At 42.5% G+C, this 27,078-nt stretch overlaps 1 protein-coding gene across 4 annotated transcripts in view; it reads right to left on the bottom strand.

The window, feature by feature from the left end:
• Positions 1 to 27,078, bottom strand: part of Ctnnd2 (catenin delta 2) — an 843,638-nt gene that overhangs the window by 196,069 nt on the left and 620,491 nt on the right. For all 4 annotated transcript variants that reach the window (NM_001271502.2, NM_001415019.1, XM_087614127.1 and 1 more), the window contains 1 exon segment: positions 20,744 to 20,957. In NM_001271502.2, coding sequence (NP_001258431.2) covers positions 20,744 to 20,957 — 214 coding nt within the window.

Here is a 27,078-nt window from a genome sequence, read left to right as displayed (position 1 = left end):
AGAAGTAGATTTTTAAGTTAATATTTAAAGCATTAGGGGAAATTTTTATTGTAGATTGGCTGAGACACTATCCCTCAGTGGACAGCTGTCAAACACAGAGAAGCCTGCAATAGAACTAAACCTTTTCTCAGAAAACTAGGACACAGTAGTAGTTATTAGCTGAACACTTCAAGAGATAGTGAAGCAGCTTAAGGGGAGCATTGGGATAGAGTCTCCTCCATCAGATTGATCTAATGGTAGTAGTGCTTCCTGGGTCAGTCTGTATCTCATTCCCTCTGGCACTCTAAACCAAAATGCATCAGGATCTATATGGTACTCACTGCCCAGCCCCTCAAGATCCGAATGGAATTTGCTCCTTAGGTGAGAAGCCATATCTTCTACCCTCAGCCACCCTTACTCCCAGTGACACTCACTTTTAAGCTTTACCTAATAAAAGTATGAGGACTTTGTTCCTGATATATGGAATTTTAGCATTGTGATGCTTATGCAACAGTATGTTCTCCTCATGTCCCATCAGTGAAGGAAGTGGGGCAGAGAGGGACTTATGCAACCCGAAGGATGGGGTTAATGCCAACCAGCCCTTTTCTATCTTTAACTAGGCACTTAATGGAGTAGAACTCTCTCAGCCTGTCACTTCCTGGAAAACACTGGAAACCTGGTCCAGATCTGTAGACGGCCCAACAAATGCACGTACTTGTAATGACACAGCCTGGCAATGTCTGAGAGCCAGAATGCCTCTGTCCACTGATGAGATGAGACAGTTCCTGCCTCTCCAGGCAGCCTGGAGACACAGCGATGACAGAATTCACTTCAGGCTAACCATATTCCTAATCTGACAACCTCAACACAAAATGTTTCTAAATATGAAGGTTTTGAGGGCTATCACAAGGCTCGGGTGGAACACACAAGTTTATGTGACAGATTGTAATAGCCATGCAGGAGCATCACATGGTTGATGGAATGTCACCGAGAGAAAATAAGGCCCACCCACCCCTAGGTACAAAATTTTTTTGAAGGTATATAAGATTATCTTCAGACAATGTGATTGAGGTGGGTATGAAACAACGATTCCATGCTTAGACTGTGTCTGCTTTCTAAGCTAATTCATCAGGTGTATTGCACAATGCATTCTTAAATATGAGGAAGAAAAAATCGAAGGCACTATTGTTTCCACACATTTCATATAATTGATCATCAACCTGTGGTGTGTGCTCACATAGGAGATTCTGGGCATGAAGACAACTTGGAGAACTGAGACCTGACTAGACTGGTCCAATGGACTGGGGGAGTCTTGACTGATGGAGCAGAAAATCTCCTAGGGGGGGAAATTGATTCAAACAGAAACCAGCTACTAGGTTTTTAGGAACAGAATGTGGTCCTGGGTGTGGGGCAGGGGTTTGAAAGACTAGAACAGTGTCTTCCCAGCTCAGCAAGAAGAGCATTATTCCATCCCAGGGGAAAAGGCAGAGATAGAAATCTTTGTTTTCTTCATGCTTGGGGCCTTGGGAACACTCTTCAGGGATTTCTGTATAAACCATATTGTAAGGCGGCAGCAAGATATTCTTTCTGGGTCACATAACAGCTTGCAGGTACAGCTCTCTGGGGGCTTGAGTCTGATACCCATGGGACACTCTGCCTGTAGAACTGTAGGACTGTACAATGTACAGTGCCCCAGGAAGCAGTGACAATCAGAGGAAGAGCCTGCAGATCTCCAGGAGCACTGCAGAGGACCTGCTAGGCCTGGTGTACAAACCAATGTAGAAGTAAAGTCTTGTGAGAGAAGTCCTTCAAATACAGAACTTCATCTGAAGAGGCTTACAAATGCATGATGAACCCAAGGTCACCTTGACTACTGTGTGTGTGTATGTGTGTGTGTGTGTGTGTGTGTGTGTGTGTGCGCGCGCGCGTGCACGCGCGCATGCGTGTGTGTGTGTGTGTTGGTGAGCACACAGCTGTGTATGTACAAATAGATAATGTGTTTGCATTCCTACACATGCATGCCTGAGCATGCCTATATTGCACAGCCATGGTTAAATGGTCCCCAAAGAGGCATGGATGATCTGTGAGACCACCATGTAGGCTGTTCCTCATCTCCCTCCTTGTGGCATGCCTCCAGGGTGATATCTCTTTGAAGACTGGTAGTCAATGATGGGTAAGATGCTGGAAGAAGGCACAGTCCAGTGTACTGGGAGTCCACTGAGGTGAGGTCAACAATGTCTAGGCAATGGCGCCCTGGCTCCCACTAGGCTGTCAAAATCTAAAAACAAAAAGGTGGCAATGTAGCAGGAATGTCGGGGACACCTCTACGTAAACGCTGGGGGGCATGCAGCTGCAAAAGCATCTCCTGCAGAAGGACCTAATTGAGTACTGCCTGAGAGACCAAGGATTGCTGGTATAGACAATGCCAGTCAATTGGAAACAGTTGTTCACTAGAGATGCTTTCTTGGGACCAATGGGGCTTGGGTGGAGTGAATTAACTTGCAGCAGTGTTTAGATGAGCTTGCTGCAGCAGTTGACTCTGTGCCACCTTACCTCCAACCCTCAAGGGCAGGTAGCAAGTAGTTCAGGGCAGCAGCAGCAGCAACACACACACACACACACACACACACACACACACACACACATTCACATACACACATTCACACACACATACTCTCTCTCACACACACTCTCTCTTTCTCTCTCTCTCTTTCTCTCTCTCTCTCTCTCTTTCTCTCTCTCTCTCACACACACACACACACACACACACACACACACTCACACACCTTTAAATAAAACCTGCCGAGTCCCTTCACTATTGCATGTGTGTTTAGAGGTGCTGGACTAGATAAGATATGAGACAACTTGTCCTTGTAGAAGACTTGCTCTCCCTTTGTTTTGCTCAGTGGATATACTCTAACTTCATCTTCTCTTCTCGCTCATCCACATCTGAGGGTTTCATTTTACCACCACCCTCAGTTGCCTCACAGCTCCCTCCTATAGGTGGCTGAGCTCTCACTTCCTGTCTTCAAGTCCTGGCGTCAATATTCCTTCCAGGCTTCAGTAGCATTATCTCTGAAGAAAACACATAGAAAAAGCAACTAATGAGAGGTGAGTGGGGGTGGTCCAAGGGTAGCTATGAGGTGGAATACGTATGAATTGCATGTTACACACACTTATGGTGACCTACTCTTTTTTTTTATTCGAAAGAACTTTACATAGAGCTGGCTGTTACCAGAGCAAACACTGTCTCCTCAATAACATGCAGCCCAAATGGATGCTAGCTACTTAGAGATGGTGAGGGAAATTCTCTGGAGGTAAAGAGACTTTTAATATTTGGAGGCTGCAGTAACTTAATTTTCTTTACTGTGATAAAATACTATAACTAAAGCAGTGTATTTGGTCCCAGAGAAGGGGGTCAATTGTGGTGGAAGGAACAGCACCAAGTAGCCAAGCACACACTTCCTCCAGGAAGGCTACCCCTTCTAAATCTCCCAAAACAGTACCAAAAAACAGGAACCAAGTGTTCAAATCCCCAACCCGATGGGCAACATTTCTCATTCAAACCACCAATGAGGTGACTGGCAAACAGGAGACTATTCCTTCCTACTTCCTGATTGGCTTAGTGAAGCTCTGTGTTTGCTGTAAGGTGGTTCCTCTCCAGAAACCATAGTTTTCTCTTTTCAATCACATTTTTTTTGTTAGACTCAACTTATAAATAACACAGCATCCTCAGTATGAAGTGTTTCCCCATGACAATAAAACTTCACATCTGTGTTTACACACTCCAATAACTAAGTTAATAGCAAAGACAGTTCTGCAGAAAGTTATTAAATTGATTAACTGTTCAAAGAGTCTAAATGATCCACACTCATCTCAGAATCACAAATACGTGTTAAGCCCAAATCCCTACTTCCTGTGAGTATAAGAAAGAATCAGGAGTCCCCTGAAGGGTACAGGGAGGGTAAGATGTGCTAAAATCATTCTGCCACAAACACTCTTTAAAAAGAGTAGATGCGATCAGCTGATTACACACTGTAGAAAGCACTACTACTACTGGGGTCAAGGTCAATAGCCAAGAGAAAGAGAGAAAAGCATTTCACACTTAGCAGTTATATAGAAAAGCAACACTGGAGCTAAGAACTCCCTATGTGTGCATGCCTGTATGCAGACACCTGTGTTAATGCATGCCTGTGTGTATAAGCCACTGGACTCCTGCCTTGGAGGAAATGGGTGTCCATGAGATTCCGGAATGCCTTCACTTTAACTTCAACTCCTCTCAGTTTTCTGTTCTTCCTACTTTCTCATTCTTTCTTTTTCAGTGCCCTGAGAATACTTAGCACTAAATATCTGCTGCATTAAGGCTACAGAATTATCAAAGGAGTAAAAATCTAAAACAAAATACAAAACAAAACAGCAACAACAGAACCCATCATCAGCACCAACAAACAACTAGTTGTCATGTCCATGATCCTGACCTTTTTTTTTTAAATTAATGTTTGTATGTGTGGTGATTTGTATTTCGAAGCTTTATACATAGAGTTCTTATTGTGTCTCATTAGCCACAAACAGAAGGTTCTAAATCCCATGAAAAGAAGAGAGGGCAATTCTTTACCATCTGAAAATATCATACATGTGCCTGTCAGCTCTGGACAGGAATGAGAGGGAACCTTGTCAGTGCGACTGTGAGACTGTTCAATACTGGACACCTGACTGGAATATAGGCTCACTTCTGCTTTCATTTGATCAGATGTAGTTCATCCTTGGACATTGTGTGGGTGTGAACAGAGCAGGTTCACTACTTTAAAACAGAACTGAACTCCTCAATTAAAATCCATTTTGCTGAAAGAAAAACAAAAAGATCATAGAGGCCAAGTGTGTACAAGTGAGGCCAAGTGTGGCCAAGGATGCACACTGTCTTCTTGTCTCTCCTTTCATGCAGAAGTACACAGAGGGAGACGAGGCTGCTAGTGGGCACTTATTGAAGATGAGAGACCACCAGGTTGAAACATGCAGCATTAGGCCTTGATCAAAGGAACTGACAGTGTCAGGCCTGAAGAAGGTTCTTGTTCAGTGGGGATGCATGTATATCTATAAGGGTGTGCACATTTGCACACATTTACCAAGACAACAAACACAGCTCATGAGGGCTGGCAGCTTCTTGACTCTTGGTTTCCTTTTCTACTGTGACTACCTTGAGGTCAAGTTCCCATTTTTAAATCTCTTTCCACAGATTGCTTTCTTTGTGAAAATCTTTCAATTTTTCTACTGGAGATTAGGTCAGGGATACACTTCTTTCTCTGAGCACTGGGAAGGCATGAGCATTATTAAAACATTGTTAAGATCGATTAAAATTAAAATATGTTAAATTATCATTGTTAGTGATGAATTCTATTAAGTATGTAGGTTTCCTTTCTGTTGTTCACTTTCCTGAAAATAAATGAAAACATTGAGAGTGTGGCAATTTGACTTCCTAATTATCAGCTGTTGGGCTATTTTGCCATCTATGCTACCAAAAGAAAGAAGAAGAAGAAGAAGAAGAAGAAGAAGAAGAAGAAGAAGAAGAAGAAGAAGAAGAAGAAGAAGAAGAAGAAGAAGAAGAAGAAGAAGAAGACTCCTCTTCCTCCTCCTCCTCCTCCTCCTCCTCCTCCTCCTCCTCCTCAATCTAACATTAGGCAGACTGCCCTTAGCACCAGCTATCTGGAACACTCTGCAGATTCCTTGAGACAGCCATTCAAAGGTTGCCTTGACTTCCCTAGCTCCTGATACTACAGTTACTGCCAGGAGGGGAGTCTGAACAGTTGACTCACCCAATGACACATTTTGGTGAGTCATTTTTACTTTGGCCACAGGGGGAGTACTTCCCTTGGAGGAGAGACAATTAATCAGTGTTAGTGAAATTATGACTGCTTTGTAAGCCTTCATGACTATGATTGGTCTAGAATCAAAGGTTGTCCAAACAATAGCTATGACTGGTGGAAATATTCCTTATCCAGGTATACAAGCAAGCTGCTTAATTTACTCCATGAATTGGATGAGAGACACTTTCTTGCTACCTTCCATGTGTTGTCATATCTGGTCCAATAAAGGCTTATCTCCAATGGTCTTGAATTGAATGAGAGCCCAATTCAATTCTATACAGGCACCAGCTTGATCTCACAGGAGTTGTGCATGCCTCCCTACAGTTTGACAGCTAAAGATCCTGAGGTGCTAGCTGAATTTGAGGTGATGACCTTCTAATACTATTTTCTACAATGTCAGTGACTTCTAAACAGCCCAGAATGTTTTCCTGGGCTCCCCACAACTGATCTTGACAGCTGAATGGTCCAAAGGCTTCAGAGATGTCCAGCAGTTAGGGCCCCATTTCTGGTACTCAGTACTGGGCTCTGGAACAGTCCTGTTTGCTCCAGGTTCTGGAGTTCCAGTGTAAAACATGGGGAAATGCTGCCAAGAGCAGAAAGGGCCCACACAGACTTTAGATCCACCTGCCTGCAGCACTCTCAGGTCCTAAGACTGAGACTGGTGCTCTCAGTGTGGAGCTGCTTCTCCAGACATCTGGATGATCTCACAGAAGGCTTTTCCCAAGCAGTAGGAGGAGACTGCCTGAACTTGATTCATCTTTGCCTAAGCCAATGTCTAATTCCTAAACAACCCTCCAAATACCTCAGCTCCTGAATGCTTTCCTGACAGAGTCAAGGGCTAAAATCATCCTGGCAGCAGTTATTAACAACTGGAGCTGAGCATGGAGAAAGGAAGTGGAATCAGAGAGAGGAAGAGGGATTCTGGAGAGCTGGTAAAATGTAGCAAGGAGCCAGAGAGGAGAATCTGCAAGCTACAGTCAATAGAGATGCTCCAGGGAGACGGCAAGTCTGTAGAGGCAAGGCTTGAAGATCCCCGGCTTGACAGATGCTAACACTGGCCATTATCAGTGACTAAGGATTTGGATACCCATGGCTAACACAATGACCACAAGGTTAGAGGGCAGCTCCTGCTGTTGCTTCTAGCCTGGTGCTGCTTCTAGCCTGCTGCTACTTACTACTGTCAGACACTGGGGAAAACACAAGTTACTAAAATGTATAGTTAACTCTTTGAGAGTTCTAGGTTATCCACAATATATACGAGATGGAGGCAAAGAGTCTTCAGTCAACTGATTGGTGATGTTTCCTACTCTAAGCTTCTCTATCCTTTCTCGCTGTTCATCTTACAGAAATGGATCCATTCCTCTCAACTGACCACTCCTTGAGGATAGAACTCACACCTCTCTCTTTTCTTTACTGTCCATTATACTTTGACTGAACTGTGGGAAGACAGCAAAGAAAGATGACAGGAAAACCAAGTCTTAGACCAACTTCCTGTTTCTTGAATTCCTAGAATGCAGTGCCTGTGCTAAGGAGTCATTCCCCGAGACCCTTTCCCTGAACATTCCTTTGAAGACATGTGACTGATAGTCACCAGTTTGTAATGTCAATCATGGCATCAATGAGAATGCAGTCCACTGGAGGAGCAAGTCATTAAGCAAACCTGGTACAGAATGAGCAAAACTGAAGCTCCCATTTCATCTTGCCAGACTAGATTCGTCTTGTAAGACACAGCATGAAGTAAGTTTGTTCTGGACGCCTTATTCTAAGTATAGAATGAAAACATCTGTTAGGAAGGAAACCAGGTGTGGGGCTGGGATGTTGACACTTATGCTTTGCCCCTCATCTCCAACATCCAGGGGGAATTTCTATGCTGTGTTTGTTAACGCTAGTTAATGGTAATTTTTGTGATAATTGTAGAGCAAATAGAGCAAACTCTCAAATATAATTAGAGAAAAGTGTATCTAATTAACTTGTAACTCCTGAGTTGTGAAGTAGGGGTAGAAATTAGGCATTGTCAGGCCAAGGAGCACAGATGCACTGTGGGAGCACAGATGCACTGTGCATTTGAAGGTTGGTGAGCCGGTGAGAACCAACAGTTCTCAACAATGGTTTCCTGTGAAGCTTTTTAAGATTCCAGCAGCATGTCTGGCACAGGCATGTAGGAGAAAGCTGAACTTAGGTCTCTTACACTACTGATCCTGGGGATGAATATTGTCTGACTAGCGAAGATAACCTCAGGTGTTTGAGGAATATGTAGGATGAATGATGATCACCTAATGTTAGCTTAAGGGCATAAAAACTCTGTGTGTGTGTGTGTGTGTGTGTGTGTGTGTGTGTGTGTGTGTGTGTGTGTGCATTGATTAGATTAGATGTTGATGTTGGTTGTCTTTCTCAACTGTTTCTTCACCTTGATATGTTGTTTTGAAGACAGGGTATTTCCCCGAACACAGATCTCACCAACTCATTGGACTGGATGGTCTTGCATCTTTATTTGCCCATTGTTGGAGTTGCAGGCTTGTACTTGTCTGTGTTCTGGGGATCCAAATTCATGTCCTCATCTTTGCAGGGCAAAAACTGAGCCATCAGTTCAGCCCATACAAAGAATTTTGATGGACCTCTATGGTGTTTTTTAGGATAGATAATAGTAAGCCCCACTCACAACAGAGTACCATCAGTGATATTTGTTTGCATGCTATATCTTATGTCACAGTTAATAAACAAAGGCTGTAAGATTGACTTGACTAGATGCAAATACCAACAGCCTAATTTTAACATAATATAAACTATAATTCTTGTAAAATTTTCATCAGAATCCCTTACTCCCTGTACTGGCTGATTTTGTGTGTCAACTTGACATGAGCTGGAATTATCACAGAGAAAGGAGACTCAGTTGAGGAAATGCCTCCATGAGATCCAGCTGTAAGGTATTTTTCTCAATTAGTGATCAAGGGGGGATGGCCCAGCCTATTGTGGGTGGTGCCATCCGTGGGCTGGTAGTCTTGGGTTCTATAAGAAAGCAAGCAGAGAAAACAAGGGAAAGCAAGGCAGTAAGTAACATCCCTCCGTGGCCTTTGCATCAGCTCCTGCTTTCTGACCTGCTTCAGTTCCAGTCCTGACTTCCTTTGATGACAAACAGCAGTGTGGAAGTGTAAGCTGAATAATTCCTTTCCTCCCCAACTTGCTTCTTATTCATGATGTTCTGTGCAGGAATAGAAACCCTGACTAAGACACTCCCTGAGGAATAATCTTGGTCATTAGTAAGAGAGACATACTCTTGAGATAGAGGAGCCTGCTATGAAGGAACACGAGTCTGAAGACTCCAAGAGATCGAGCTGCACCTTCACTTTAAAACACTCTTTCAGACTTTAAGTGTGAGAGACTAGAACTCCCCTCTTTTTCAATACATCACTACATGCATGCTACATTTTATCAGTCAGAACTTCATTGTATATAATAACCCTTTCTGGTCTCAGGAAAACAGTTCACTTGATTTTTCATGGCAGCTCTTCATGGTACTAGATCTATTGGTTTGGTTTATTGTCTGGTTTGTCTACCACTGCACAAGATCCATGAGGGCAGGTTTCTGGATTTAAGCTTGAAATCTCTTGCAATGATTTTATGAACTGATTGTGAAATTCTACTTAGGGCATTCATATTTTTATATATAATTCCTGAAGTATCAGGATCTCTCTTTATTTGGCTCCTTCCTCAGTCCGTCTTCCAGCTGGTTCTCTATAAACAACTCCCTTCCTTCTTAGCTATAGAGAAAGAATATGCACCTGTAAGAGAGCTGGTCTATGACTAGAAGGAAACTGGGATTTCCATTCTTGCAATAGCAAGCATCTTGGCCTCACATCTACAGAGTAGGCAGTCACTGATGTGTTAATAAATGGATGAGTGAGATAATCTAAAAACCTGCATCTGTCTCTAGGACGGAGCATGAGGTGGGCAGGAATTTGATGGTGCACGTTTCTAACTTGACTGGACTCAGCTTGGTAGGGGAAAAATTGAGAGTCAGAACAATAATGAAAACTATAAGTTTGGCTTCTTTGCCTGTGGATTTCATTGGGCTGACCATTATAGACACATGCCACTATAATAGCCAAAAAAATGATAAGAGATAAGAAAAGTCAATGTCTCTATAATGAATGTACTAATTAGAAGCAAGCTAGATGCCTTGTGGTCCACAGAGACCAATCAAACACATTCAGTCTTCTGAGCTTCTAAGCAATCGACTAGAATTAACAGCCATGCATCTGCGAGGAGAATATTCTTCTCCTGCAAGTTTTCCATCCTGTGAATGGACCACATTTAATGTAACACTCTCCCTAGCACTCTTGCACTCTTTCCTAGAGTGCTAGTGGGGCTTAGCCAAGTTACCTAGTAAGGTCAAGCTCTAGCCTTTTTTCTCCTATAAAGGCACCCACAGAATTTGAGTTTTCCTGGTCTCTGTAAGAGGTGTCCTGACATTAGGCAGAGTAGGAGGGGAAAGCTGGCAGGCCCCATAGGAGGAGGCTGCCCATTTCTTGCTGCATTCATTCACTATGTTAGCTACTTTTCCTGTGATAAAACAGTTTAGAAGAAGCAACTTAAGGGAGAAAGGGTTTAGGTTGGCTTACAGTTGCAGAGGTGTATCATCCACCATGGCAGTGAAGACATGACAGCAGGAAGAAGCAGCATGGTGCCAGGAAGAGGAAGCTATCTCCTCACATTGCATCTGCACTTACGAAGCCCAAAGCCTAAATGCATACTACCATTCAACTTCCTTTCCGCACTTACGGAGTCTAGGATTCTACTTAGGGAATAGTGACACCCACAGTGGGTAACATAAGAAAGGCTGTGAATGAGGCATCTATAAACTTTAACATGAAGGAGAGACAGCCACCTGTGTGCTGTCACCCCCATGGAGCCATGTATAATCTGTGTCTATTTTACCCCAGCGATTCTAATGCAGTCCCAAGGGGCTATGAGTTGAAAAGCTTTCTAGCTATACTTCTGCAGAGCTGGCCAACTCCTGTTCTGGAATCTAAAGGGATGCATTAAAGAAAACTAGAAGCAGTTTCCACTACAGAGGTATTAGCAACTCTCGAGTAAGCAGAAATTGGGAGCTGGAGGCATGGGGCAGCTGTGCCCTGGCAAGTGCACACATACTTTCAGACTGTGTAGGGGGAGCAGATCCAACTGGTTCCACTGCAAACAGAAGAACAACATCTGCTGTGGCTCAGTACAGAGACACGAGCATCGAAGGCTGCCAGCAGACAGTAAGTACCCTTTTTTTGCCTGTGGTGCCAGATAGCTATGGAAACACCCAGAAATGAAACTCAGAGACTGGAGGGATGGCTCAGCAAATACAGCTACTTGTGCAAGCGTAGGACTTGAGTTCAAATCCCCAGTGACCACATAAAAAGCTGTGTGTGGCTGCAGACAGGTCTGTGAGATGCCAAATCTTTTAAGTTCAGACTCCATTTTAGAGAACCTGACCTGAGTTTGAACTCAGGTAAACTAAGAGGCTGGTACCTAGCATTAGTTTCCAAGTTGACCACCAAGAAAACTCGAGCCTAGCTCTAGTCTCTAGTCTAATCCCCAACAAGACCTGGGTTTCCAGGTTACATCTTCAAGACCAGTGTCTCCAGGTTATTCTCCCAACAAACCTATACCAGGTTACAAGCCCACCCCCTGCCTAATTACTACCAAAGCTGAAGGGAGCAGAAGTTAAATTTATGATATGACTCCCAGCACCAGCCAATTATGTTAAAGGGCCCATTAGTGTTCCAATCAGATGCTTGCACACATACTCCCTGCTTGTTGCTTACTATAAAGCATGCCCAGATGGACATTTGGGGCTCCCCCACCAAAAACCATCCTGAGTGACGGAGGTGGACTAGAGGAGGGTGAGCTAGCTCGAATAGAATACCGACCCTGCTGTGAGTTGCATCAGATTGATTCCTGTCTGTGTTTTGGGGGATTACTAACATTTCCCTGGCACAACCTCTGTAAACCCCAGTCTTTGGGGTGGGAAGGGGAACACTGGAGCTTGCTACAATCCAGCCTAGTTTAAGGTTCAGTGGGAGATTCTCTTTCAAGGAACTGTAGTAGAGAGTGAGAGAGTAGGACATCAGATGTCCAACCTCCTCTGGCCTCCAGGAGTGCACACCTACGCACCAAGGTAAAAACACTGCCTCATTAAGTGATATGGTGGGTTATACTGAGTTGGTTGAGTGGGAAGTAAACTTCCCAGAACTCCCTTCCCCGCCTTGCTCCATTGATGCTGTCCACAGGGAATTCTATAGTCTGGCAGGCAGCCAGGAGTTCTGAGGCTTTCCAGCACTTAACACTATGTGCTTTCCAGTGCTTAACGCTATGATGAAAGATTTATTTATTGGTTTAATTTTATCTTGTGTGTATGTATGTTTCGCGTGTTTCATGTGCACGTATGTGTGTTTGTGTTCCATGTATGTACTTTGTAGGAGAAGGCCAGAAGAAGGGGTCAGATTCTCTGAGACTAGAGTTTCAAAGGTTTTGAGCAAGCGTGTGGATGCTGGAAATCAACCTGTATCTTCTGGAAGACCAGCCAGTGCTCTTCTTACCTGTGGAGCTATCTCTCCAGCCCCTTAACAGCATAACTATCCTACACCATATTTCTGCTGATTAAATTTAAGGTTTCTGATAATGGGCCCCTGAAGCTAAGTGAAATAATATTGGCATTGTTTGTCCAACTTAAGTTCAAGGGTGTCCTTTTGTCCAGATACTGTAGTGAACAGAATGATAATCCATCAGCAATGTCCTCATTTCGGCCCCTTAACCGTCACTACACTCCCTTCCACTTTGATCTAGACCACACAATGGCAGGAGAAACTGGCTTTTTAAACTTCAGGTTTTTTTTTTAACTTTAATGTCTTTGGATTTCAATATGAGTACATTTTCCTCTTCGATTTTAACTTCTTCCTGGCAATCTGATCGCTCTGCACTGTCGCCCAGTCCTTCCGGGACCCGATGTTTGTTTTCCTCTCTGAGCCTTCACTTTCTCTTCTGGCAGAGGTACTAATTCACAGTGCTGGACAACATAAGTCGATGTGGTTTGGAATAAGAAATGAAATTGCGTTTCATTTTGAATCCCAAGAACACGATGGCTCTGAATTTGATTAAAAGTCTTGTTCTTCTTACCCATTTCAGTGACCCTCGCTGTGATGTATGAACTGTCTGGCCAGAATTATAAGTGACCCTCTCCTTCAAAAGCCTAAGAAGGAAGAAGGGCTCTTGTGATAAACTACTTAGCTCCCACTTTTGGATGCTTGAAAAGTGGGTGAGGAAAACTGGGTAAAATGAAAAGAGCCTCAGGCCAGGGATGTAGCTCAGTGGTAGAGTGTAATGGAGTATGGCTTCAGTCTGCAGCAACACTAAAAACAAACAAACAAACAAAGGTCACCAGCCCAGAAGGTGTTGGTGAAAATGTGTTTTATTCTTTCAGATGCCCCTTTATGTGCAGCCTGGCTAATTAATTTTCAGCCCGGACATCTCTTGAATTAGTAACCTGAATTAGATGTTATGCCCAGAGTAATGCCTCCAACCTGGCTTCCACTGGGAAGAGGGATAATATTCACTAATATTTCTACTTTGTTTTATCTGTCAAACTGTTTGGAACTCATGCAGGGAAGGTGTTATTTGTTAGGAACCTCATGGAATTAGAAAGAGAAAAGAGAATGGAAAGGTGAAATTCAACTGACGAGAAATCTTACTTCGTGTGTGCAATAAGCATACGGAGGGAGTTCAGGGGGCTGGTCTGGCTGTGTGGGGACCCAGTTAGGGCTCAGAGGGAGTTCAGTGGATTAGTTGGGCTGGGTGAGGAGCCAGTTAGGGCCGGGCTCGATACAGGGGTCTCTATTCCCATGTCTGACTGTCCTAGTAGACCTTTAAGAAGGTTTTCACAGAGGGCAGGCACGTGGCATATGGAAAGGAGATAGGAAATGAGAAGCTATGAAGGGTTTGGATAAAAACAGGGACCTAGTCCTTGCTTCCCCACAGCCATATAACTACAAGGAATTCTCACAGGCAGGAATGCATAGGCCAGAACAATCTACACAGAAGTGAGAACGTGGAAGAGCTTCAGAAAAATAAATAAATAAAAGAAAGCTGAGTGTATAAAGGAGGACTAAAAGTCCTCCCCAGATAAAATTCAGTCTTAAAGAAAAGCATGGCCAACAGACACTTGAAACATTCACCACAGTGTAGCAGACTAGTCCGCCTGGAGTAAACGTTCACCACAAATCTAATGTGCTTCATTAGTGTACACGGAGCTCAGTAAATGTCAGGTTCCTTCTGTCTTAAAGGCTCGAAAGTCTAGGATCATGGTCACAGCCAAAGCATGCCTGCAAAATTGATGAAAAAATCACCCCCACACAGAGGACAGAACAGAGGGAAGAGGGAGTTAGTTCATGCTGTGGGACATCCTTAGGGAAATGTTTGAATAGCATCATGAAGAAAACAAAAACAGAGGCTATGAGATGGGAAAGCATTCTCAGACTAATGACACTGAGATCACATCCTACTCTGTGACCCTCCTCCCTGAGGCTCACACAAAGTGAGGAAAACCAATGCCACAAGTACATGTTAGAGGGGCAAATTGTTCAGAGATTATGCAATAGAAATGGCAAAGGTCTCCAAATTACATAAGAAAAAGAAAAACTTGAGGGTCAAAATCTGACTAATTATGTAGAGGACACAGAAAAGAGGCTGTGGGAATTAGGGGCTTAAAAAAGTAATATTTCAGCTCTGGAGAAGGTCACTCAACTGGAAGTGTTCAGCACCAAGGAAGACTTTTAAAAGACACACAGCTAAATATATCAGCACACACCTTCACAGAATCTTATAATATCAAAGACAAAATTAAGTTTATAACATATTCCTAAGAAAAATAACTTTCTACCTTAATTTCCACATCCAGTATAGTTCAATTACATCATAGACTTTAAAACTGATACTTTTTAAATTACATCTTCTAAATGCCCATTTTTAGGAATATGTAAGACAGTAAAACTCTAGAGAGGAGAGCATTGAGATCCAGGAGACAGATGCCACAAGTTAGGGTGCTGTGTATTAGATGTGGGGAACAAGATCTGATGCTATCAGATGTGTGGGGCTTTGGGATACAATGTTTAGAGTAGACTGGAGGGAATCAATAACCACAGAAATCATGGGCAAAAGTTACAAACCAAATATCTAGTATGTTTTATCTCATATCCAGGTCTTGTGTGTGTGTGTGTGTGTGTGTGTGTGTGTGTGTGTGTGTGTGTGTGAGAGAGAGAGAGAGAGAGAGAGAGAGAGAGAGAGAGAGAGAGAGAGAGAGAAAGAGAGAACATTTAGGTCATAAAGTCAGACAGGGTACCATGGGAAGATCTTAAGGAAGGGTAAGAAACATAGCAGCCAATATAATACATGATATAAAAGAAAGGGAAACTATGGAGAGGAAATAAATTAAAACAGAAAGATGGGGCTGGAGAGACAGCTCATCAGTTAAGAGCACTGGTTGTTCCTCCAAAGAACTCAGGTTCAATTTCTAGCACTCAATAGCCACTTACAACTGTCTGTAACCTCAGTTGGATCTGACATCTTCACTCAGACAAACATGCAGGCAAAATAATGACTATAAAATAAAATAAATAAAAAGAAAGGAAGGTGAAAGAGGGGGCAAGAGTGTGATCTATGCCATGTCATGTTACATATGAAAATGCTTTAGTGAAACTTGTTCCTTTGTATGGCAACTTAAAAACCAATGAAGTTAAAGAAATCATTGGCAAGTCTGAGTCACTGGCTGGTTTTAGTTAAAAGGAAGGACCATTTGGGTACCCAGAGCATAAAGAGAACAAGGCTCTGACTGTACATGTAGCAGAGAATAGCCTTGTTGGGGCACCAGGGGAAGGGGAAGCCCTTGGTCCTGCCAAGGTTGGACTCCCAGTGCAGGGGAATATGGGGGGTCAATAGGGCGGATTATAGGGGGAATATCATATGGGAGAGGGGGAGGGGAGGGAATGGGGGCTTATGGACAGGAAACTGTGAAGGGGAATAACATTTGAAATGTAAGTTAAGAAATATATCTAATAAAATAAAAAATTAAAAAAAGAACTGAATACCTCAGCTACTTCAGAGAGAGAGAAAGAGAGAGAGAGAGAGAGAGAGAGAGAGAGAGAGAGAGAGAGAATGAATAACCCTATGGTTGGAGGAGGGATGCCCCCAAGGATGCTTGCTTTAAACCAATGTAACACTTACTAACCAAGTTTTATGCTTCGGTAAACACTGCTTTGTTGTGATTTGTGAAGCATTCTCAAAATTCCAGTTGTGCATTTTAAAATTTATGTTGATTATTTCCACATTTAGAAAGAGAGACAGTCAAGCCCAAAGGACACGCAACATTTCTAATTGGTTCATTTGTTCCCAAGTACTGTGAGTGATGGACAACAGAGAATAACTTCAGCGAGGGTTAAATACGTTGCTGATCATTACCTCATCATAATGATTGCATATGAGGAAAATTATGTACTCCCAGGCCTACTAAGCATCGACAAAAATCTATGCTGCTGCTGAGATGAGGCAGTGGCGTGAGCGGGAAGTTGTTTTCCAACATATATGGTTATGTGCTGCAGGTAGAAACCTTTCTTTTTTAACATTTTATCATGGCTCCAACAGCTTTTCAAGATTTATTCAATAAGTAATTTAAGGACTGCAAGATGATTGCTTTATTGCAGCTTTCTATTGCCTGCGTTTTGGCTCCCTCAGTATCTGTTTTTAATTGGTGCATCCGCCATGTGCATGATAATGCATTCCATATGGACATTTTCATGCACGTCTGTAAAGCCATTGATTGACATGTCATGCCTGGCTCATCCTTCCCTGTCTTATGAATCCCTTTGTTCCCTAGAGAGTTCGCTTCTATTTTTCTGTCATGTGGACAAACTCAAGTTTATGTATCTATATAAATTCTGTGATCTACATGTAAGGGAAAAGGTGATAATTTTCTTTCTGGATCAGATGAAGTTTCTTTCATCCGATAATCTCCAGTTGCACCTACTTTCCTGTGAATGACATAATGTTCTTTACTGATGAATAAAATTCCATTGTGTGTGTGTGTGTGTGTATGTGTGTATACATATCAATCACTTTTCATAGGCAGATTTTATAAAACATGTTAAAATCACTAAATTAATCATTTTACAATTTTGCACATCCCAGTATATGAATATATATGGAACAACGCTAAGGAACCCCCTTCTGCTGTACTTTTTATTCCCATGTATGAGCTCAGAGGCAGAAGGAAGGATGGGACAAAAATAATTCCCTTAGCCTAAAGGAACTCCTATAATATACCATGTCACGAGTCCTTGATGGACTCTGTATTGTGCTTTCTAGAAAACAGAAAGGCACAGGTTTATCTAATTTACACATGCCCACGTGACCAGAGAGGAGATATGGAGGTACCTTGGAACAAAGGAAGTGAAGCAAGCATCTCTTCCATTCCCCTCAGCCGTCCACAGACAATGGCTTCTTCACTGCTCCTCGAGTAAGTTTATAAAATGTGGACACACTTGTCTGGATGTGTCTTTACATATTTAGCATTCAATAATGCCCAGGCAGTGGTCATTCAGAGCAGGGCTTCACCCTGGCAGTGGGGTCTAGATGGAGCGTTAGCTAGCTAACATGGCTTAGCAGAACGCCTAACTGTATACTCTAGAGAGCTTGAGAGATGAACGGAAGGGATGATGTTCTTGAGTGCACACAAGCAGGCTTGCTGTACCAAGACAAGTGTCTCAGAGGAGAGAGAAAGAGAATAGAGGAAGGGAGAAAAGGAGGATTTGGTGACCTTCAGGTTAAACTGCATTACTGAACTAAAATACCCAACTCCCCAAGCTCTTTGGGAGCCTAGAGAATCCAAGCTTTGAAGTCCACCTTGGTAGATGACCATGGGCCAGTTCTGAAGATGAAAATTTGTCTCTAAGGCTCTCGGAGATACATTTAACTCACTTCTTTTACCTTTTCCTCAAGCAGGGAGGGAGGTTGGTTTGTGATGAATAAACAGTTGTCAGCTGAATCCTGGAGTCTTCCTGGTGCCCTTGTCTCTGCTACTGGAGAAACTTAGAAGGTTCTATGCTCCCAGCACTCATGACTGCACAAGCCTGTCATCACATATGTCTCCTTCCCATTCTTTTCTGTGGGATGCTACTGTGGCCAAAGTACTGCCATTTCCTTAACAGCACCCTTCAGTGCTAACTCCAGCTACTGTGAGAATACAACCCCTTGCCTTTGGCAAGGCAGGGAACATCTACAATGAACTTTGATTGCTCATACTTGATTCACTGACTTTGCAAAGGCAGTGCTCTTTTCAGGAAGAGAAGTGAAGAAGCTTTGGCCACATTGGGGATAGGCTTGCTTGGCTCTCCTCTGGAAAAGTGGAGTAAGAGGAGGCCTCCATTTGTAATGTCAAGTGCTACATCCTTCCTTCAGCCCAAGCATCACCACCAGAGAAATCTTCTTGATCTTCTAAGGGTGTATGGTTTTCATCATTCCAAATGGAGCTCAGACAGACATTTCTAACACTGTTTGGGCTCAAAATGATGGTCTCTAAAATCTCCCTAAAGTAGCTAGGGAATGCCACAGCTACTTTCAACTCCTTTGTAATAGCCTCAAATGCCAACAACAGCTCATGTGCCATGCAATGGGGCCTGGAGATTGCTGTCTGTAAGCAGGTGAGGATAAGTGAAAGACAAGGCTAGAGCCTGTGATTGGACAGTAGAAAAAGAAGGCGGGCTGAGAGTTTTTGAGAGATGGGACAGATAGGAGGGAGAGGAGAAGGAAGGAAGATGGAGGAAGAGAAGGATGGCCCAGATTTGTATGGCTTTGAATAGCCACAGGTTGCTATGAATATCATATAAGGGATGGATTATTACAGGACAATTTGTCCAATATAAGTGGCCAGCTTATATCAGTATGGATTGGCTCTGAGTTCTTCATTTGGGCATTTTGTGGGTTGAGAATTTACTGATATAAATCTGACTGATAAATTAGCCACTAGAGTTTTGATTTTTACCAGGTTACAGGGATTTGTGACTGCTAAGCACAGAGGGTGGGTGGCTGGGAATATGAGCTGAGTCCGCACAAGAGAACCACAAGATGGGCGGTCGCTGCATGGGGCTAGCCATTGGAGGCAGTGAGACTGCTAGGGCCGGTGCTAGTGTGGGATGGTGTATCATTTTTTTAATTATTTAACCTAACAGGGGCCCTTGAATTTTTTACCTCTGTATGTCCATCTCAACCTTTCACATAGTTTCTTTGGTAATGGGGTGAATGCCCCTGAGATGGTTTTGTGTTGGAGACAATACAAAGTTGACTAAGTTCCAAATCTTTCCTAAGCATGAAATGACAGGTACAGTCTATGCAGAAGGCATTCTGCAAGGGCTTCTATTCTCCAATAGCAAAACCTTTATGCACCAATCATCTTGTTTCCAACACACATACTGATTCCTTTCCTTCTGGGCACAACCAGCTTACACACGACCCATGAAGATAAAGATGGCTTTGCACAGCCATAATGGCAGGGAATATGTTAAATTATGTAACTCGCCTCAAAACAGTCCCCGAAATCACAAAACGCTGGTAATGACCACTTTACCTTGCCTGACCCATCAGAGTTTAGTGTGAAACATTACTTTAATAACACTCCAACCCTTGGCAATAATTATTTCCACAAGGAAAACTCTCTACTTATAGAAAAATGAAGAGTAAATATAAGCCAGCAATCAAGTCAGGGTCAAGCAAGTACGGATTACAGGAGAAGACAAAGTAAAAAAAAAAAAAGGAAAACCAAAAAGAATGAACCAATTTGGGTCGAGTTTAAACTTAGCCAGGAACAAGGAAGAGCTGGAACAACTCCTTCACGGATGGAAACAAGGAACTGAACTGAGGCTGGGAGCCCTGACCCAGCCTGTTTGCCCAGTGATCGTCCTGTAGCTCCAGATAAGCCTTTCCATCAGCAGAGACAGATACAGGAACACTGCAGACCTGAGACAGAGGCCAATGCACAGGTACCGTGGAAAATTAAGAGATCTTTTAGAGAGTCGTGTTTGCAATTCCCTTGTCAAATGCTTGCTTACAGGGGCACTTGAATGAACCAGAATCCAAATATCACCTCCAGCAGCAGTGAGCATAATGGAGAGCACAGGACCTCGGAGTGATTCGGGATCCCACACTGGGGACACACATGTCATTAGAACTGCACACGCAAAGTGAGGGACAGGAGTTAATGGTTAATGGTTGCTCTGCCTAATTATTACGGGCCGAATGCTTTCAACATTCTCAGTCCTTAAATCATTACTCTACAAGCTTCTTATTATTAATCCCCAAGCCCAAAATTCTATGAAAGTGGAAAGGCATTCAGATGAACTTTCAAACAATTCTTTGACATTCAGTACTATAACCCTGGGACTTCTGAGCATGCATGGGGTGTTTTGCTTAATAATCAACACCAAAAGTACAATATGTTTAGTGTACTTATAAACTAGAACATATGACTTATTGCCAACTGCCTGACTGCTATGGCCAGGCACCAGCCCTTTAGTGTTACTCTAATGATGGCCTGTGGGTTCTGTAAGATACTTGACTACTTCTAAAGCAAATGGTGAAGAGTGATAGAAGATCATAGAACTTTAGTGATAGCTAAACTATATAAAGTGAATAAGATCAACCTATGTGTGTCTGATGGTATTTTACTCAGTCATTGGAAAATATCAGTGGAGAATGACTGTCATCAGCAGCGAGAGGCTCTGACTTGTAACACTTGGTTTGTATATTTGCTAATGGCTTAGATACTGAAACAAGTATCTTGAGATAAAACAGAATCATTGAGTAAGATGTCTAACCTGTGACCAGTTCCCGGATCTCCAGGTCTGTGGTCTTGCGAAGGAGTCTCACCAGTGCTGGGATACCACCACAGTTTTTCAGGGCGATTTTGTTATCATCATTGGCCTTTCCATATACCAGGTTCCTCAGAGCCCCACAGGCACTACGGTGGACTTCTGTCATCCGGTGATCCAGCAGGTCCACCAGGAGCTGTATCCCACCTTGTCTCCTTATCTGAAAGAACAAGGGACACAGCTTTGGCCTTGGAGACTCAGATTCCACTGCCTGAGCCCAAACACTGTTTTCCTCTGAAAACCCACTGCAGACAACCATATGAGCCAACTTAAGGCTTATCAAAGGTCAGAGAATTACTAAGATTTCATTTCATTACCTGCAACCACTCTAGCACGCTACCAACAAGAAATTGAATGGTGTACCAGTAAGAAATTTTAGTACAGAACTATAGAATCTTGAAAGATGATTTTTAACTTCATAATCAGTGACTCAGACACTTCTTTTAAAAAAAAGTTCATGATTACCCTTCCTGAGACTTAGCTAATTTTTACTGCTGAGTTAACAGTATTGATATAGGAAACACTGAATATATTCTACTTAACAGAAAAATACTGAGAACACGCAAAAGACACTGGAACAAGATGAGACTCTCGTGTGACAAGAGGGTTTTTGTCTCAGGAGCTCTGGGCACGTAAGAAAGTTACTCAGACTGAGAGGCACAGCATGAGTGACCCATGGTGGTGTGTCTTACTTAAGGCTTTGATTAGCAACAGTGAAAAATGCATTACATTTTAGCATTCTATTTGTTGAGAGAAAATTGTAATCTTCTAGAGATGAATGCAAGAAACATTTTGGTGATGTTTCCAGATATGTTCTTTTTTGCTACCCACTGACATTGGTGGGGGACAACTTACATAATTAAATTGAAAAGAGAACAAAGTGGCTAATTAATACACAGAGACTTCCATGAAGTCCTCCTCTGAACGATGCCACATTTGTGTGAAGTCACCTGATTCACTCTCGAGGACTACTTTTTCCTTTCTGTAGACTTCAGTGTTACTAGGGATTGAAGGATTGACACCTCCACAATTTAATTTTCATAGTCCAGAAAATGTATTTATCCCACAGATGTGCTAGGACACACGGCTGGCATCCTACCACTCTCTCCATGGTGCTCAACCACACTGTTCCAAGCTGCAACCTGAGCCTACCTACACCTCAAACCAGCATCCCAAAGTCTTATAGGACCATGTTCTTTGTTTGTGGTTTTATTCCCAAGTGCAACACCATGCTCACCACATAAATGCTCAATGAATGAGGAAAGTTAATTAATATATGACTTGTTATATTTGAGTTCTAGAGATTTGCTAAAATGCTGGTGTTCAAAATTGAATAATATGCCCTGTTAAGGAGAAAAAAGGTCCTTTTGGGTACAGTCAAGGATGTATGCAGAGATCTCTTGTGGTATTTCCTACACCAGCTTACACACAAGGAGGGCAGGCTTCATGCACTCAGGGTGGAATGCTGATGATTCATTAAGAGCCTACAGCAAGTGTTTTTATTCATCCACAAAATGCAAACATGAAGAGAGAAGGGAAAGCCTTACAATGCTCACAGAACCCAAATTCTTCAACCTGGAAAGCATGACATAGTGCTTTGTGTATTGTGCCTCCCGTGAGAAAAGCACCAGAGAAGAGGAAGGGGAGGCCTCTCAGGGCACAGCACTGCTGAGTGAATGCAGGGTTCTATTCCTCAAACTGTCTGCACAGCCCACAGGTGGTTAGGCAGCAGCTGCTGGGAAGGCAGCAGCTCAAAGGATTACAGAGTTGATTTTAGAAAGAAAAATATGGGACCAGAAACAGTGTCCCGCCTTAAGTCTTATTACCCTGGGTTGGTCTGGCAGCACTGAAGAGGGCTGTGTGTGTGCCATGAACTGGAGCACAAGTGTATCTTAGCCCCAGCCACTTACAACATCACCTCAGAGGGTACTTCATGGGCACAGAAAGGGTCAACGGAATGTCCTTTCCCCCTCTGTGTGTGTTTGCATGTGTGTTCTGTGCTTAAAAGTCTCTTAAACAATGATGAAGAAGGTGATTGAGAAAGAAGAAATGAATCTAATCACAGCTAAACTGTCAGGCACAGACACTAAACATGTGAGAAAAATCAATCAGTTAATTAATTTTTAATTTTGTAACCATCCTTAATTTGTGATGATATTCCTTGCATTTATGTGACTTAATAAAGTAATAAACAAACATATTATTTCAACTCATTATGAGGGAAAACAAATTCAAATGAATGTACTGCGAACTCCTAATAATAAAACGAGGGACAGTCTTTCTGTTTAACCCTAATTAATGCCATACACTCAGACTCACTATTAGGTTTTTAAGTTCTAATTTAATCTATCTAGAGAAATCCAAGTTGGACAATAATCCTTTGCTCTTGTTATTTTTATTCAGAACATCTAAATGAAAACATTTTGCTTTCTAGAAGCTGAGTGTTCTCTAAGAATATGAGAATCTTGCTGTTTGAATGAGAGCGGCCCCCATGGACTCATGTATTTGAACACTTGGTCCCAGTTGGTAGCGATGTACGGCAGAAGGTTATGAACCTTTAGGAGGCGGAATCTGGCTAGAGGAAATATGCCACTGGTGTATTGAGCATTTACACACTTGTCCTGTATTTCAGTGTGCTCTTTTGTCATGTGGCTGAAGAGGTACTCGCTTAGCTACCTGCTATCATGACTCCCTGCAATGCAACACTGTCTGTCTGTCTGTCTCTCTCCATGTGTCTGTCTGTCTGTCTCTCTGTCTCTTTCTGTCTCTGTCTCTCTGTCTCTCTCTGTCTGTCTCTCTCTCTCTCTCTGTGTGTGTGTGTGTGTGTGTGTGTGTGTGTAACTGTAGAACAAAATAAAGTTTTATTCCCTTAGTCATTTTTATTCATGGCATTTTTATCTCTGCAACAAAAAGTAAATGAAACAGGCTCCCACTTCACCTGTGTCTGGCCTAACTTTAGAGTTCCTATATGGAATCCTGGAAGCTGAAAGGCAGGCAGGCCCTTGCTTGTGTTCTTTGTTCTCTTGTCTCCCCTCTTCCAAGAGGACCTAAGCCCTCATTGGCAGCTCCATCCTTCCTCCCCACATTGTCCCTTGCATTTATTTCCTTCTTGTTTTGCTTAGCTCCTAGATTTTGTCTCCCTTTAGCCCTGCTTACTCACAAACCTTCTCCCTTTTTCTTGTACCTAATCTGAAATCATTTAAAATGTAAACACACCCATGTTAAACAGTTATAAAAGTTTTACTCTGAAAAACTCTTGGGTAAACTCTTTCATTTTTATTTTTTTATTTTTCTCTATACTATCCAACAGAATAATCGGCAGCCCAGATTCCATTGATTATTCCTCATAGGTCACTCTGCCTAGACTACTGTAAGGTTTCACCTAGCCTCCATCAGACTGGGGTGAGGTTTTCATCTACATCACTGCAGGAGGGCTTACCTCTCCTTTTACTTCAATAATCAATTCTGTTTAAAACTCTGGATGTGCACATGTTACACACATGTGAATGTGTGGTGCTCATGCCTGGGTATACATGTGACGCAGGCCACACAGTGAGGTTGAGTGTCTTACTCAATCACATTTCTCCCTCTCTACAACATGGTTTGAGACATGCTCTCTAACTGAATACGGATTTCATGGGTTCAGCGAGCCCCAGGGTCTGTTATGCCCTCCCAGGGTTGGGATTATAGATGGATATCCTTATATTCACCTTTTCATGTGGGTGCTAAGGATCTGAACTCAAGCTCTCGTGCTTGTAGAGCAAACACTATGGACTGAGCTATCTCCCCACTTCTCTCTGCATGAATCTTTCAAAGCCAAATCTTAAAGGACTAGGTTTCAGATTATTACAAGTTTATGTCAGCTAACATGTAATATTATGACAATAAAATAAAATTCAGTAGAAAAATACCTATTACATTTTTCGTAAGTGAACAGATATTTATTATGGATTAAAACGATGGTCTATGGCATGTCCAAGCTGGATCTTTTTGTAGCAGTTGGTATGCGTTTCAGGTTCCTATCTGTCTTCTGCTGCCTTGATATATTTTCTTCTCTTTTAAGCACTGAATCACATTCCAATTTCTGGATATATTACAGGGAACTTATCTGCTTTTCTGTTAGACAGGCTGTTATTGTATTGGTTACTACCAAGCTTTTGGAAATTATGTACAAAGCCACCTAAACATATGTTCAATTTTGTATGTACTCAGCTTTTGAGTTCCTCTGGGTAAATCCAAGAGAGTGACTGTTGAATCTTATGAAAATAAACAGTGTTGTAAATGCAGCCACACAGCCCTGCCAAGTAGCTGTGCCAGTGCACACAGCTTCCTGGTGGTCAATGACCACAGAGCATTTGGAACCCTTAGTGCTTAGACGCCAGCCACCGGAGAGGTGTGCAGCGGAACGACATTGTATTTCCCTGCTTTTCAGATTTCCTGCATAAGTCACTGATGCAAATGGCTGGACAGGATCAATATTGAAATACAGATGGGATAATCACAGCTTCATTTGAATAGACTATGTCTCCAAACCTGATAGAATCAGAAGATGATCACAAAGTGTTTTTATTCCTAAGCCAGACAGCCAGCCTTCATTCACTTATCACACAGCTCTTTGATATAGGAGGCGTTTGGTCAATGGTTTCTGTGTCAATATCTCATATCTATTTCTCTGCCTAGTGGGGTTTAGTTGGGATGTGATCCATCAAGAATTAAAAGGATAGGGGCAGATGGCCTCGACCTTCAGTGATAAAGTGTGAGCTAGCCAATGAAAGTAAAACTATACCCTATTGCCCTGAAATGTTCTGTTGGGTTGGGTTGTTGACAGATAGGATATACTTTTCTTCTCCCTTTAAAGTTTAAGTATCCCAGGCTGGTCTTGAACTCAAGATCTTTATGCTCCTGAGTGCTGAGCTTATGAAATTAAATCAGTGAAGCAATGGATGTTTCCAAAGAATCTGAATTAACATAGGCCCAGGTACTTACCTCTGAACAATGAGAAAGCAAACTACGCAAAGGCCAGAATGTGCTCTGGTTATATGGTAGAAGCTATTTTGAAGAATCTGAGATTCTATTTGCTCTTTCTCTCTCTGTACCTATGTGACCCCATCTGCTTCCTTTGCCTAATAGGTAGATCAAAATGAATTACATTAGTTTTTAAATCATGTATCAGAGATGGAGCACTGTGTGAGGATTATGGTACCCCAGAGTCTAAATTGCAGTCCCTCTGTACTTCTCGAGAAATGTGCTTGTCTGTAAGGATGGCGTCACAGCAATGCTTCACAGACTTGCTCTCAGGATCAAATGAGACATAAAATGTGAACTGTTCAACAAAGTACTCAGTAAGTATTCTCTGTCCAGGAAACATTGTTTTTTTGAAGTCATCCACCCTCTCTCGCTATTACAGTTTTTCCACCTGCTCTTCCATGATGTTCCCTGACCCCCAAGGAGAATGGTGTGGTGTGATAAAGATACACCATATGGACTAAGCACTCTGTAGTCTCCTCTCATTCTCTATCCTCCACCCCCATCTCAAGACAGGGATTCTCTGTGTTACCCTGGCTGTTCTGGAACTCCTTCTCTGTAGACCTGGGACTCTGAGATCTACCACACTCCATCTTCCGGGTGCTGGGATTAAAGGTGTGCATTTCCACAGCCTGGCTTCTTATTCTCTTCACATTGACCAGTTCTAAGTCAATGGTAACTCACTGTTAATAACTATCTCCTGCAAGTAGAAGCGTCTGACGAGGGTTGAGAGATGGCACTAATCTATGCATGTAGTGATAATGCCACTATGTCAGCATGCACAAGACCAGAGCAAGCTCAAACCAGACAAGATTATGGCTTGGAGCAGGGGGAGTGAGCACGAAATATCACCCCTAGATGAAGATCTATTGTCAGTTGATAGACTGGAGTGGGAGAATGTCAGGTTTCTTTAAAGACGTGACCCTGCCAGGACAGACCACCATGCTCTATGGGCTGGCCCAATTCCGTAGAGTATGAGAACAGCACGAATTAGACTTGATGATTTTTTTTGTAATTACTATTTCTAAAATTCAAAGATTCAAAGTGAGATCAGTAGAGGTAGGTGTGGATCTGGAGCCAAACAGGCAATACCATTAGAATACATAAAACACAAAACTCTCGAGGAAATAAAATATTTACAAATGATTATCTTTCAAGGACGTATATCTGCAAACCAATGTGTTAAAGGTTCTTCTTATGTAACTTATTACCTGGACAATATGTAAATTAATTTATTAACAGAATCACATAACATT

This window comes from Rattus norvegicus, chromosome 2 (genome assembly GCF_021556685.1).
Source record: "Rattus norvegicus strain SHRSP/BbbUtx chromosome 2, alternate assembly SHRSP_T2T, whole genome shotgun sequence".
In the NCBI taxonomy this organism is placed as follows: Eukaryota; Metazoa; Chordata; class Mammalia; order Rodentia; family Muridae; genus Rattus; species Rattus norvegicus.
This window is presented reverse-complemented; position numbering and strand designations above follow the sequence as displayed.